Consider the following 12,600-nt stretch of genomic DNA (forward strand, 5'->3'; position numbering starts at 1 on the left):
CTGGGGAGGAAGTTACTGCATCAGTACAGTTGAGTGTTGGTGGTGGCTGGAGGACAGTGGTGGCTGTGGAGGTGGGAAAAGTGGATGGCTTCTGGATGAGTTTTGAACTAGAGCTGGCCACATTTTGTGATATGGAGAGCGAGGGAGCTGGAGAAATGGGACGAAGGGGGTGTTAGGAATGGTTACAAGGTTTTGAGATTTGTTTGGAAAAATGCAAATTCTGTCAATGAAATGTGGTGGATGTCAGTGGCAAATTCCATCAGTTAAGATGGTAGATGCCAATGGTTACAGAAAATAATAACAGGTTTTGTGTACGAGGGTACTTAAAAACATTCATGGAAAGATTTGTGTTATCTTTTACTTCTATTTTTATATGAACTTTTTGAAGTATCCTTATATGTCGTAGAGGTTCCACACACTCCCAGTCAAGGTACCCAACCTGCACTGGTTACACAGGTCTGGAGTTAAGGAAAGCATTCTTGTTGCAGCTAGCCACAGTATAGTGGCTGGCATGTGGACCAGTGAAGCTGTGGGTCAGATTTTGGTGGGGGCTCCTTTAGGCTCTGGTGGCAGTGTCATTAGGGGCCTGAGGTGTGTCTCCTGATTGTGGACCTAGATGGCAGTGGTATGAGTCACTAAGCAGATGTGGAGCCAGAGTAGTTGTGTGAGTGTGTGCCTGTGAGGGGGAAGTTGGTGGAGTCAGAAAGGCTTCCAAGGGGACAGGGACAGGAGATGGATGTTGAAGCAGCTCTTTGAAGGATGCCAGGTATCACTGAAGTTATGTTGGGGCTTACAACCTTTCTCGCCAAGATTTTGTGGTTACTCTTGGTTGAACTTGGGTTGTCTTATTCTGGGTGGTCAAATAGTTTAGGGGAAAATGGGATCAGGTGGAAGCACTGCTAGTCCTGGGGTTGGTATGATGAGGTCAGTGCAGCTGGGTGGGGAATGAAAGTCAGGTGGAGAAAGGATGGTCATGACTGCTTATGGGACAGCATGTCAAATGCAGAAGTGGGAGAGGACCAAGGATCCTTGAGGTCCTCACATAGTTTTGGGAGACTGAGGGTGAAGTAGGGAGCAGGGAAAGGTGGGGAGACCTGCAAGGGCAGCTTGGTGCTCTTAGGCGCTAGGGAACTTTGGCTTTTCAGGGCAGGTTTGCTGCCAAATAAGATGCTGATTCTGTTGGCACTGGACCGACTGGATTCCATGTGCAGAGTGGCCTGTTGAGAGCCTGAAGAAAACCCTGAGGTGTGAGTCTAGGGGTGTCCCAAGAGTTGTGACAGTGGAGAGGTAGAGTTGTGAGAGAAGTGCCATACAAAGAGTGATGTGCAGGTGAGGAGGAGCATGAATGGTTAGCTTAGGCCAGAGGGGTGATTCAAGAAATGAGAGCATGCTCTTCACGCAACTATGACCTGGTCTCTCCTCTGAAAGGAATAAAATTCAGCGCCAGTTAAAGGATGAGACACAAACGCAAGACAGCTCGCAGGAGAAGGTCTTTTATTCAGCGGGCACATCTGCTTTTATAGGGTTAGAAGAGAGCTGATAGGTTTGCTGAGGACACGGGGCATTCAGGGATTGGATGGATTGCATTGCTAAGGGGCCAGGAGCAGGGAGCCTGTGCTGATTGGCGTGCGATTCGCGCCAGTGGGAAGGTATTGTGGCGCTGGCGGGAAGGAGAAGGCGGAAGAGAAGGGTAGCCAGCGCCATGATGGGGCGTGGCTGAAAGGGTTCTCATATGAACTAATATTCCTCCCTTTTTGTTTTGTTAGGAAAAGGGTGACGTTTCTCTTTCTGGCTACTTCCTGCTGGTAGGGGCGTCGTTTGGGAAGGGGTTGGAGTGTCAGGGAGGAATATGGTTAGGAGACCCCATAATATGGTGGAATATAAAAGAACCTCCTGGGTGGTGAAATGGATAAAAGTTCCCTGCAGCCATAAATCGATAATCTGTTGAGTCCATTCCTGATGTGTAAAAATCGGGTGTAGTAGCCAGGCGTCGGAGGAGAGGGCATCTAGGAAGGCAATCCATCGCGTCCTGTATGTTTCATCAGCATGTGGTGAGGAGTTTCCGAGAAGAAGTGGAGGGTTCATCAGTAGCTAGGAGTTGGTAGTTTCTAAGTAAAAGCTGGTTAAAAGTCTGGTTAGAAATTTTGCCCACTTCGGTTTGTAAAAACTTGAGTATACAAGGTAAAAAAAAGGCATACCAGAAGGATTACAGAGAGGGGGCCGAGGATGGGCCAAACCCAGGTTAGGAGAGGGTTGCACATTAGAGAGGAGAATGGGCTGGAGTTGGGTGGGGCACGCAGGCTGGTAGCTAATTCGGTGAGTTTAATGATGTTATTTTCTACCACACCCGATTCATTAATATAATAACAACATTCTTCTCTTAGGAAGAGGCAGGTGCCACCTTTTTCCACTGTGAGCAGATCAAGGGCTCTCCTGTTCTGGAGGGTCACTTGGACCAAAGAAGTTATTTGTTTTCGTAGGGAGGTTAGAGATTCTGCCGTGGATGTGAAGGCCCTTTCTAACTTGGATTTAATATCTTCGACAGCCCACAGAGAGTGGCCCAGGGCTCCTCCCGAGAGGCCGGCACTGGCGACGGAAATGGTTAAAGACATACCAACCAAGATAGGGAGGAAAGCCGCTCTTTTCTGTCGGTCTGGGGGATTAAGAAGGTGAAACATTTCTGAGCTGGTGTATAGGGTGAGCCTGGGAACAATAGTTACGAGAAGGCAAGGAGAAGTTATGTTGGGGAGGAAAGTGGTGATAAGGGTTCCATTGCACCAAAAATGGTTCCAGGCGATGCATGAGTGGTATTTGTGAGGTTAAGACTGTATTGGCAAAAGGGGTCATTGAAAAATTTGGAAATAGTGGGGCCACAAAGGCATGTTCTAGGGAGGAGGGTGTGGTTGCCGTCCTCAGGCTCCCACAAAGGAACATTGGGTAGGGGTGAAGAGGGCAGTGGAGCCTGGGAAGGGTTTGGACGAAGGAGTGAGTCAGTGTTGACTGGGACAGCGGCAAGCAGGGGGCGAGCCAAGGAGGTGCACAAAAAGCAATTTCCGGGGGAAATGGATGGAACAGTCTGGTTTTAAAAGGACAGGGTATCGGAGATGATCTGTAACCAAGTATATATAGGGGAGCCTGGGGCATGAAGGGAAGGGGCATTTTCTAAAGAGGATATGATGTTCTGTTCATGATGTTTTATGTCTGTAGAGACCACAGATATAGGGTCATGAAGAGGAACATACTCAGGATATTTCAAAAGTTCCGCAGGGGTATGAAGCATAGCCATTACAGTAAACAGAAGCAAGGACCCTGGTAGCCCATCGGCTCTCCCATGGGTCCTGGATGGTTAAGGCACACTGTCGTTTGCCGTCACACTGAAAAAGTCTCCTACCAGTAGGCTGTCCCATACACCCTAACCCCCAGTGGATCTTACATGACCAATACGGACAGCCGCCATAGGTGTCAGGCCACCAGTGGCAGTAATCGTGGGTCTGATCAAAGAGGAAGCAAAGGTAAGGGTGGTTGGCTTGTTTAACTAAACTTGGAATTGGAAAGAGTGATAGTGACCGCCTCGGAGCAACCTTTGATGGAGCAGTCCGCAGTAGCAGCCAAATGGGTGACTTTGGTGTTTGTTGTGTGTGTGTATGACTCTCTCACCTTAAATCTCTATACGTAAGACAGAGAAGAAGAGGAACTTTGAGGAAGTATAAAGAGAAAGAGGAGGAGGATGTTAAAAGTGTTAAGAATACTAAGAGGGAGCATCCTTGTGATCGAGGGGAGGAAGAGCAAGAATGCGGGAAAATTGCAATTTCAGGGGATTAGATGGGTCCGGAGTACAAGAATAAGAGGGAGAAGGAGTAGATGGAGGGGAGCCTCGGGACTCTTCTGAGATATCCTGGACGCCGGTAGGGACGAGGTTCCAGGTGTCTGGTTTTAATCTAGAAATGTGAATCCAGGGAGTAAAACAGTTACCAGGTAAAGAGAGTTTGGTGGCTGTAGGGGTGCAAAGAATAACTGGGTAGGGGCCCTCCCACTTGGGCGTGAGAGGTCCTTTTTCTTCCGGGGAGTTGTAATATACTAGTTGTCCAGGGTGGAGAGGCAAGAAGTTTTGAGAGGAAGCAGGGTCAGGAAGAAGCCAATCTTGAAATTTCCAAAGTTCAGAGTGGAGATGGAAAAGGAGAGGTAAATTGAGGTCTGGCGGTATTGGACCCTGTGAGGGAGTGAGCCCTGGAGGTAAAGAGGGGACGCCCATACATTATTTCAAAAGGAGACAACAGAGAGGGGTTTTTTTGGAAGAGCCCTTATCCTGAGTAAGGCCAACGGGAGTAGCTGAACCCAGTCCAGGTGTAGTTCTAAGGACAATTTTGTTAAAATATTTTTAAGAGCTCTGTTGGATCTCTCTACCTTTCCGGAAGCCTGGGGACAATAGGGACAGTGTAAGTGCCACTGAAAAGAGAGAGCTTGGGAAACTTTCTGGGTAATCTGAGAGATAAACTCAGGACCATTGTCTGACTATAATGAAGTGGGCATTCCAAATCTAGGGATAATCTGAGAGAGAAGGATGGATGCCAGTGTAATAGCCCTCTTATTAGATGTGAGGAAGGCCTCTACCCATCCAGAGAAGGTATCTCACTAGGAGATATCTGGTGCGTCATACAGGCGGCATGTTAGTGACATCCACCTGCCAATCAGCTGCAGGTGTGTGACCTCTGGCCTGGTGGGAGGGGAAAGGTTTAGGTTTTAAAGGAGTGTTGGGGTTAGTGCCCTGGCAGACTTTACAAGTAAGGGAAATTTCCTGTAGGAGGGCTTTATCTAAAGGGGTGAGCGTAAAGATAGTTTGTAAAAAGATTGCTAGAGTTTGGGGGCTAGTGTGGAAGAGAGCATGTAGAAGCTGGAACGGGGCCGTATTGTCTGCGGGGGATATGTCAGTGAGGGCGGCTAAAAGGTGAGCAGGTTTATGTTTGGGATTCATGGCCACTGTTCGTGCAGCCACATCAGTCCTGGAATTGCCCCGTGTGATAGGGGAGTTGTCTTTCTGATGAGACTTGCAGTGAACTACCCCTAGCCGGACGGGCAGATGAGAGGCCTCTATAAGTTTGGTGATAAGGGATGAATTAGTGATTGAGTTTCCTTTTGTGGTGAGTGGGCCCCGTCCCCTCCACACAGCAGCATGGGACAACAGGATGTGGAAAACATATTTGGAGTCAGTGTAAAGCGTGAGGGATTTACCTTGGGCTAAAGTACAGGCACTTGTAACTGCTATAAGTTCAGCCTGTTGGTTGGTAGTGCCTGGGGGTAGGGGTTTGGCTTCTATGATTTCGGTGAGAGAGGTTATGGCATATCCTGCATAATGGGCAGAGTCCTGTCTGAAAGAACTACCGTCCGTAAACCAAATGTAATCGGGATGAGAGAGAGGTCCTTCTGAAATAGAGGAGTGACAGGGCAAGAAGTTTTCTAGGGCCTCCAGGCAATCATGGGGAGGGGTGCCTATACCTGAAAGACAAGGTATGGGAAGTAAAGTGGCAGGGTTTAAGGGGGGGCACGGAAGAAAGGTGATGTCAGGGTTTTCGAGGAAGGAGGTGAGAAGGGACAAAACCCTGGACGGAGGGAGGGATTGAAGTCCCTTGTATGTCAGGAGATCCTTTAAGTGGTGGGGGGAAGGGATAGTTAATTGTGCCCCGAAAGTTAATTTGTATGCCTCCTTTTGTAAGAGCTGTCCGGCGGCTAGGGCCCTTATGCAGGGTGCCCATCCACGGATGGTGGGATCTACCTGCTTAGAAAGGTATGCTATGGGAGCAAAGGTGGGTCCATAATTTTGTCCCAACACCCTGAGTGCCTGTCTGCCCTTCTCATGGACGTACAAGAAGAAAGGTTTAGAGAGATCAGGGAGATGAAGTGCCGGCGCCTGTACAAGGGTATGTTGCAATTTTAAAAAGGGATGGCGGGGGGAGGAGAGTAGGGGTTCATCAGGGGGACCCTTAGTTAGGTTATACAGAGGTCTGGCCAGGAGGGAATAATTTGGGACCCAGGCTCTGAAGTATCCAGCTAATCCCAAAAATGACAATATTTCAGCCTTTGTTTGGGGAATGGGAAGGTCCATGAGAAGTTGTTTTCTCTTAAGCGTAATTGACTTTTTCCTTGGGGAAAGGAGAAAGCTGAGGTAGGTTACCATTGACTGGGAAATTTGGGCTTTATGTGGGGAGACCTGATATCCTTTATTAGCTAAGTGATTTAATAGGTGAGCGGTATCTGTTTGAGATTGCTCCCACGAGGGGCTGCACAAGAGAAGATCATCTACATACTGAAGAAGCATGGAATCGGGGTGGTTGGCATAAAAATCAGTGAGATCCTGGGCTAAAACCTGGCCAAAGATGTGAGGACTGTCCCGAAATCCCTGTGGGAGAACAGTCCAGGTAAATTGTCGCGAGTGTCGGGTGTGAGGATCAGTCCAAGTGAAAGCAAAAGTATCTTGAGAGCTTGGCGCTAGAGGTATAGAGAAGAAAGCATCCTTTAAATCCAAAACTGAAAAATGGGTTGTGGTGGCTGGGATGTTAGAAAGGAGGGTATAGACATTGGGCACTAAGGAATGGATAGGGATGACTGAGGAGTTAATGAGGCGCAAATCCTGCACCAAGCGATAGGTCCCGTTAGGTTTTTTTTACAGCTAGTATAGGGGTGTTGAAAGGCAAGTGAGTGGGCCGGAGATGGCCCTTTTTTTGTAAATCTTGAATGATGGGGCAAAGGCCAAGAAGGGCTGTGGTGGTCAGGGGATACTGGCCTGGCATATAAACTTAGTGGCGTCCTTAAGCCTAATGTGTATTGGAGAACACTTTGCAGTGGAGGGGCTTGACGTGTCCCAGACAACTGTGTTGACAGGCTCAGTTAATGTTGGAAAAGGAGGCCGTGAGTCCGAGTCATCGGCCAGGAGTGCTATAAAAAACTGTGTGGTAGGCAAGGCATGGGAGGTGATGCTGATCGTAACCCTGAGAAGGGAGAGAATATTTCTTCCCAGTAGAGGGATGGGACATTGGGGCATGACAAGGAAGGAGTGTGAGAAGGGTGTGGAAACATCTTGCATGGTGCATGTTAATAGGGGAGTTTTATGAGGGAAAATCTGTTTACCTCCTACCCTGACAATAGGAGAGGTGGAAGGTGTAGTTGGGCCCCAGAACTCCCTCAGGACCGAACAAGTGGCTCCAGTGTCTAAGAGGAAGGAAATGGGGCACCCATCCACCACAAGCTGCACCCTGGGTTCCTGTGTCATGATGGTCATGGTCGGGAACAGAGACCCAGGGCCCCATCAATCTTCTCCTGCTAGTCCCAACAGGTCGGGCTTAGATTGTGGGGTGATTGGCCCCTCTCCCCTTCGGGTGGCAGGGCAATCAGATCCCCAATGGCCCCTTTTGTGGCATTTGGGACAGGGAGTGGTTGGAGGCCGAGGAGAGGGGCAGGCTTTTGCCCAGTGTCCCTCTTTTCCACATTTAAAGCAAGTTCCAGGGGCGGCTTATGGGTTTGTGGGCGCCTGGGTTGCGGCTGTCCTTGGATTATTTGTGCAAGCATCTGAAAATTTGCCTGATCAGCTCTCTGCTTGCGGCGTTCCTTTTCCTCCTCTCTATTGTGAAAAAGCTTAAAAGCCACCGTAAGAATTTCAGTCTGTGGAGTAGCGGGCCCCTGCTCTAGCTTTTTAAATTTAGCCCTAATGTCGGGGTAGCTCTGGGCTAGGAAATAGGTCATTAAAACGTGACAACCATCTGGGGTTTCTGGGTCTAGAGTGGTATATTGTTGAAGGGCCTTGGTTAACCTGTCTAAAAATTCGGAAGGGGGTTCTTCCTTTTTCTGTATTACTTCCTGCACCTTTTGGAAATTTACAACTTTTCGAGCAGCCCGTTTGAGGCTGGCTACAAGGCAGGAACCAAAAACATCACAGGAATTTATGCCAATAGGGGTGTTATAATCCCATTGGAGATGCTGTTCTGGAACTGCATTGGGACCTGTAGGGTGGTTAGGATTATTCCTGTGTGTTTTGTCTGCATGGGCTCGGGCCAATTCCCATACACACCTTCGCTCCTCAGGAAGGAGAGTGTTAACTATCAACATGTATAGGTCATGGTGTGTGAGACTGTAAGCCTGCAGGATCCACTGAAACTCCCTAACATAGGTGGTGGGGTCAGTGGTAAAGGAGCCCAGTTTCTTCTCTAATTGTGTGAGATCAGAGATGGAAAAAGGTACATGAACTCTGATTACCCCTTCTGGGCCAGCCACCTCTCGAAGCGGTGCAATAGTGGGAGGGACCGGAGGGAGCCCCTGTTAGCTAGTCCGTGGAGGACTAAAAGGCTTTGCAGGAGGAGGGGAAATGGGGGGCAGCTGTGGAATTGGAGTGGAAGGGGAAGCTGAAATGGAAGATGGTGGAGAGCGGGGGGGGGGGAAGTGGGAGCAGAAGGAGGTGGGCGGTCAAGAAGGGGTGGAGACTTACAGGCCAGGAGGACTTGGGAGGGAGAGCATGAAGAACAAAGATGGGGATTTTGTCTGAGGAGGCAAAAGGCCTCCACATAGGGGATCTCCTTCCACTTTTCGAGGCGCTGGCAGTAGTTAAAAAGGTCACAAAGGAGGTCTGGGTCTAGGGATCCCTCAAAAGGCCAATGGTTTTGGTTGTCCAGTTGGTACTGGGGCCAATCTTGAGTGCAAAATCTGATCAAGAGCTTTGGCTTAGTATCTGGTGTAAGGGAGAGTACAGTAAGGTTTCTGAGTAAGCATTTGAGGGGCGAGGTTTCCGGAAGGGATGAGGAGGCTCCCATTGTGAAGTGGACAGAGATAAGGAAATCAAGAGGAAGAGAAAAAGAAAATGAGGAAATGAATCCCTGGGCCGAAGGGGGTTAGCAAAATCCAGGAGTTTGTGAGCCATGGAGGTTCTATAGGAACCGGATTAGGAGGAGAGTGAGGGTCGTCACCCACACTTCAAGTTCCCAGGAGGCACAGTGCCAGAGGCCACGAGGAACCTAGTGCAAGGATTTTTGGAACCCGTTTTAGCATCCAGAGAGAGAGAGAGAGAGAGAGAGAGAGAGAGAAGCAGAAAGGAGCCTCCACCCTGAACCCCCATGCTCAAAGGCTCCTGGAGAGAAGGGAGTGGATAGCCGGAGGGTCCGTCACGACCATAAAGGTCTTAATGGGGTGTAACTTTACATCTCTTAAGGGCGTCAGAGACTTGTTGGTCGATAACTGCTCCGTTGTAGCCCAGAGGAGGGTGGCAGCCTTATAAGGGAGACTTACCTATGGGTGGAAGCGGTGGTGAGTGCGAAGAGCCAGCGCCCGAAAAGGTGGACGAGGGCGAGCCGCCTTGGTTGAGATGGAGACGGGGTCCACAGTGGACAATCCTGTCCCGTGTTTCGTCACCAATGAAAGGAATAAAATTCAGCACCAGTTAAAGGATGAGACACAAACGCAAGGCAGCTCGCTGGAGAAGGTTTTTTTATTCAGCGGGCACATCTGCTTTTATAGGGTTAGAAGAGAGCTGATAGGTTTGCTGAGGACACGGAGCGTTCAGGGATTGGATGGATTGCGTTGCTAAGGGGCCAGGAGCAGGGAGCCTGTGCTGATTGACATGCGATTCGCGCCAGCAGGAAGGCATTGTGGCGCTGGCGGGAAGGAGAAGGCGGAAGAGAAGGGTAGCCAGCGCCATGATTGTGCACAGCCGAAAGGGTTCTCATACGACCTAATATCTTCCACATTGAGAAGTAGGGTGGAGAGTTATCAGGGGATGGATGTATAAGGGAGGACTTAAGATCCTGGTGACAGAGAATGCTCATGGACTGAATTGTCTCCTTTGTGGCAGGGCCATGTGTACTTTAAGGACTTGGCCTTATATTTCTTTCAGGAGGAGTGGGAGCTCCTTGATGAGTCTCTGAGACACCTATACCATGAAGTGATGTTGGAGAACTTTGCATTTTTGTCATCAGTAGGTGAGGCCCTCACACCTACCCACTGTCCTGGCCTGGGCACTGTTTTCCCATTTCCCTCAGGGTCAGCTCTGTCTTTCCTGAAACTAGCTCATGGGTGTTACTTCCTTCCTAGATTTCCTAGGAGATGACCTAGGAGCCAGGGCTGAGATCTGTGCACTTTACCACCTCTCCATAAGCAACCCTATTCCCTGCTGCTCTGAAGCCTTGTGAGATGGGCTTACAAGACAGATATCTTGAAATTTGTCCTAGAGGTTCCAGTGGATTCATCTGTACATGAACAAGTTACTTTGTTGAGATGCATGAAACCTCTGTGCCCAAGGCCTTCAGCCTTCCTTTTGCTGATATGTCTTGGGGCCTGCCTGTGCCAAAAATTTCAGGCTCATATGTCATCACCACTTGTAAGGATTTCTGGTTTGATTCTTAAATTTTAGAGTGTGGGATGTCATGGGCTGGATCTCTTAGGAGATGGTGTCCACTCCCTTTCCCTCTCTTTTCCCTAGGCCTGCCTATGCCAGGCCCACAAAGTTGCTCACTTTCAGCAATTCAGAGGGCCCTGGGAACATGACAGGGTGAACATTATTCCATTGATGGCAAGAAACACTCTGAAGGACATGGCCCAGTCAGGGAGTGCCGGGAAAAGAGGTGATATCAGGGCTGGGTTCAGATCACACTGGGAACCTCTCCTATGTCCACTATTATTGTAGTCCACGGCCAATGGCCATACCTCATTTGTACATTTTCCTTTCCACTGTCATATCTGCTCTGACTTTCAACCCAGCCCCCAGGTCTGTGCCCATTTCTCATCTGTTATCTTTCACTGCTCCCTTTGAAATGACCTCCAACATATGATGTAAACTTAAGGTATTGTGAGATCTGCATGTATCCCTCAATAGTCCTTTAACACCATCTAGTCCGAGTGATTGGATACCTTGGTCTGGACACAACCTTCTATGCACTGCTCACCTCTCACCAGCAGCATGGCCTGTTGGAAGTCATTTGCACAGGATTGAGTTGGAGGCTGTGCCCCTCCTCCCTGCATTGTGCCCCTCCCTTGTGTCCTTACCCATTCTCAGGCATCTCCCATCATGGGAGATTTTGCCATGGGGCCTGCCTGTACAGGTCTGTACAGGCCCAGCTCTGTACAACAGGACTTCGTCTCACTGCTTTTAGTGTTCACTGACTCTCAGCAATCCCATGCACTTATTTGTGGGTATATCTAAGGTATTTGAAATGGGGCTGGCTCCAGCCATTGAAGTCAGCATGCAGTTTTGAAATCATTTTTGTTCTTACAGGTTGTTGGCATGGAGCTGAGGATGATGGGGTACCTTCTGAGCAAGGTGTCTCTGTAGGAGTGTCACAGGTCCTAACTCCAACACCAGGTTCATCCACCCAGAAGACCCAGTCCTGTGAGACATGTAGCTCACTCTTGAAAGGCATTCTGTGCTTGGTTGAGAGGGATGGAACGCACCTTGAACATGGGCTCTACAGATATCCAGTGAAGCTTCACCAGCATCAAAAGCAACAGTTTCAAGAGAAACTTTCAAGAGGGGTTGAGGGGAGGCCTTCATTTGTGAAGAACCACAGTGGTCACATGGCAGAGAGGACCTTCTGCAGTGAATCTGGGAAAGCCTTTAGCCACAAACATTTGTTTGTTGACCATGAGAAAATCCACCCTGGAGAAAGGACTTATGAATGTAGCCATTGTGGGAAATTCTTCAGGTGTAAATCCAAACTCATTAGACATCACAGAGTTCACATGGGAGAACAGCCTTATAAGTGCAGTGAGTGTGGGAATGCCTTTTGTACAAAGTTCAACCTCATTTGTCACCAGAAAGTCCACACTGGAGAAAGGCCTTATGAGTGCAGTGAATGTGGAAAAGCCTTTTGTAGAAAGTTTAACCTCATTTGTCACCAGAAAATCCACACTGGTGATAGGTCCTATGAGTGCAGCAAATGTAAGGAAATTGTTTACATGTAAATACACATTAAACATCAGAGAGGTCACACTGCCTTATGAGTGCAGCAAATGTTGGAAATTATTTAAGGATAATTTTTCACTCATTAGACATCAGAACGTTCACCCTGGTGAAAGGCATTAGGAGTGAAGCATATGTGGGAAAGCCTTCAGCCTCAAATATAACCTTTTACAACACCAGAACATTTACACTTTAGAAGGAAGGACCTTAGGAGTGCAGCGAATGTGAGTAATTATTTAGGCACATCTCCACACTCACTATACATAATAGGAGAAACACAGAAAAATGCCTTATGTGTTCAGCAAACATGGGAAATTATTTTGATACAATTTTGGCCTTATTAAACATTGGAGAGTTGAAACTGAAGAAATCCCTTTTCAGTGCAGTAAATGTGCTAGAGCTGTTAGATGGAAAATTATACTTAATGGGAACCAGAATATCTACACTAGAGAAAGTCTTATGAATGCAGTAAATGTGGGGAAGAATTATGTGTACAACGCCACACTCACTAGTCCATGGAGTTCACACTGGAGAAAGGCCTTTTGAGAGCAGTAAATTGAGAGTCTTTTGCCAAAATTCCCACCTCATTTAGCATCATAAGTTTCAAAGTATTTATTAGTGTAGCAAATGGAGAAAGATGTCAGCTAGAATGTTTCTTTGATTTAGTC

The 12,600-nt window shown here is 48.3% G+C and overlaps 1 protein-coding gene across 1 annotated transcript; it reads left to right on the top strand.

Moving 5' to 3' along the window:
* The first annotated feature begins 8,513 nt into the window (after nucleotides 1–8,513).
* Nucleotides 8,514–12,600, top strand: ZNF547 (zinc finger protein 547). Its single transcript, XM_063089938.1, has 3 exons — nucleotides 8,514–8,609; nucleotides 9,830–9,956; nucleotides 11,249–12,600. Exons 1-3 carry the CDS (start codon nucleotides 8,514–8,516, stop codon nucleotides 11,932–11,934), a joined length of 909 nt encoding a protein of 302 aa, XP_062946008.1. The 3' UTR covers nucleotides 11,935–12,600.

Source organism: Cynocephalus volans, chromosome 3, assembly GCF_027409185.1.
Source record: "Cynocephalus volans isolate mCynVol1 chromosome 3, mCynVol1.pri, whole genome shotgun sequence".
Taxonomy (NCBI): Eukaryota; Metazoa; Chordata; class Mammalia; order Dermoptera; family Cynocephalidae; genus Cynocephalus; species Cynocephalus volans.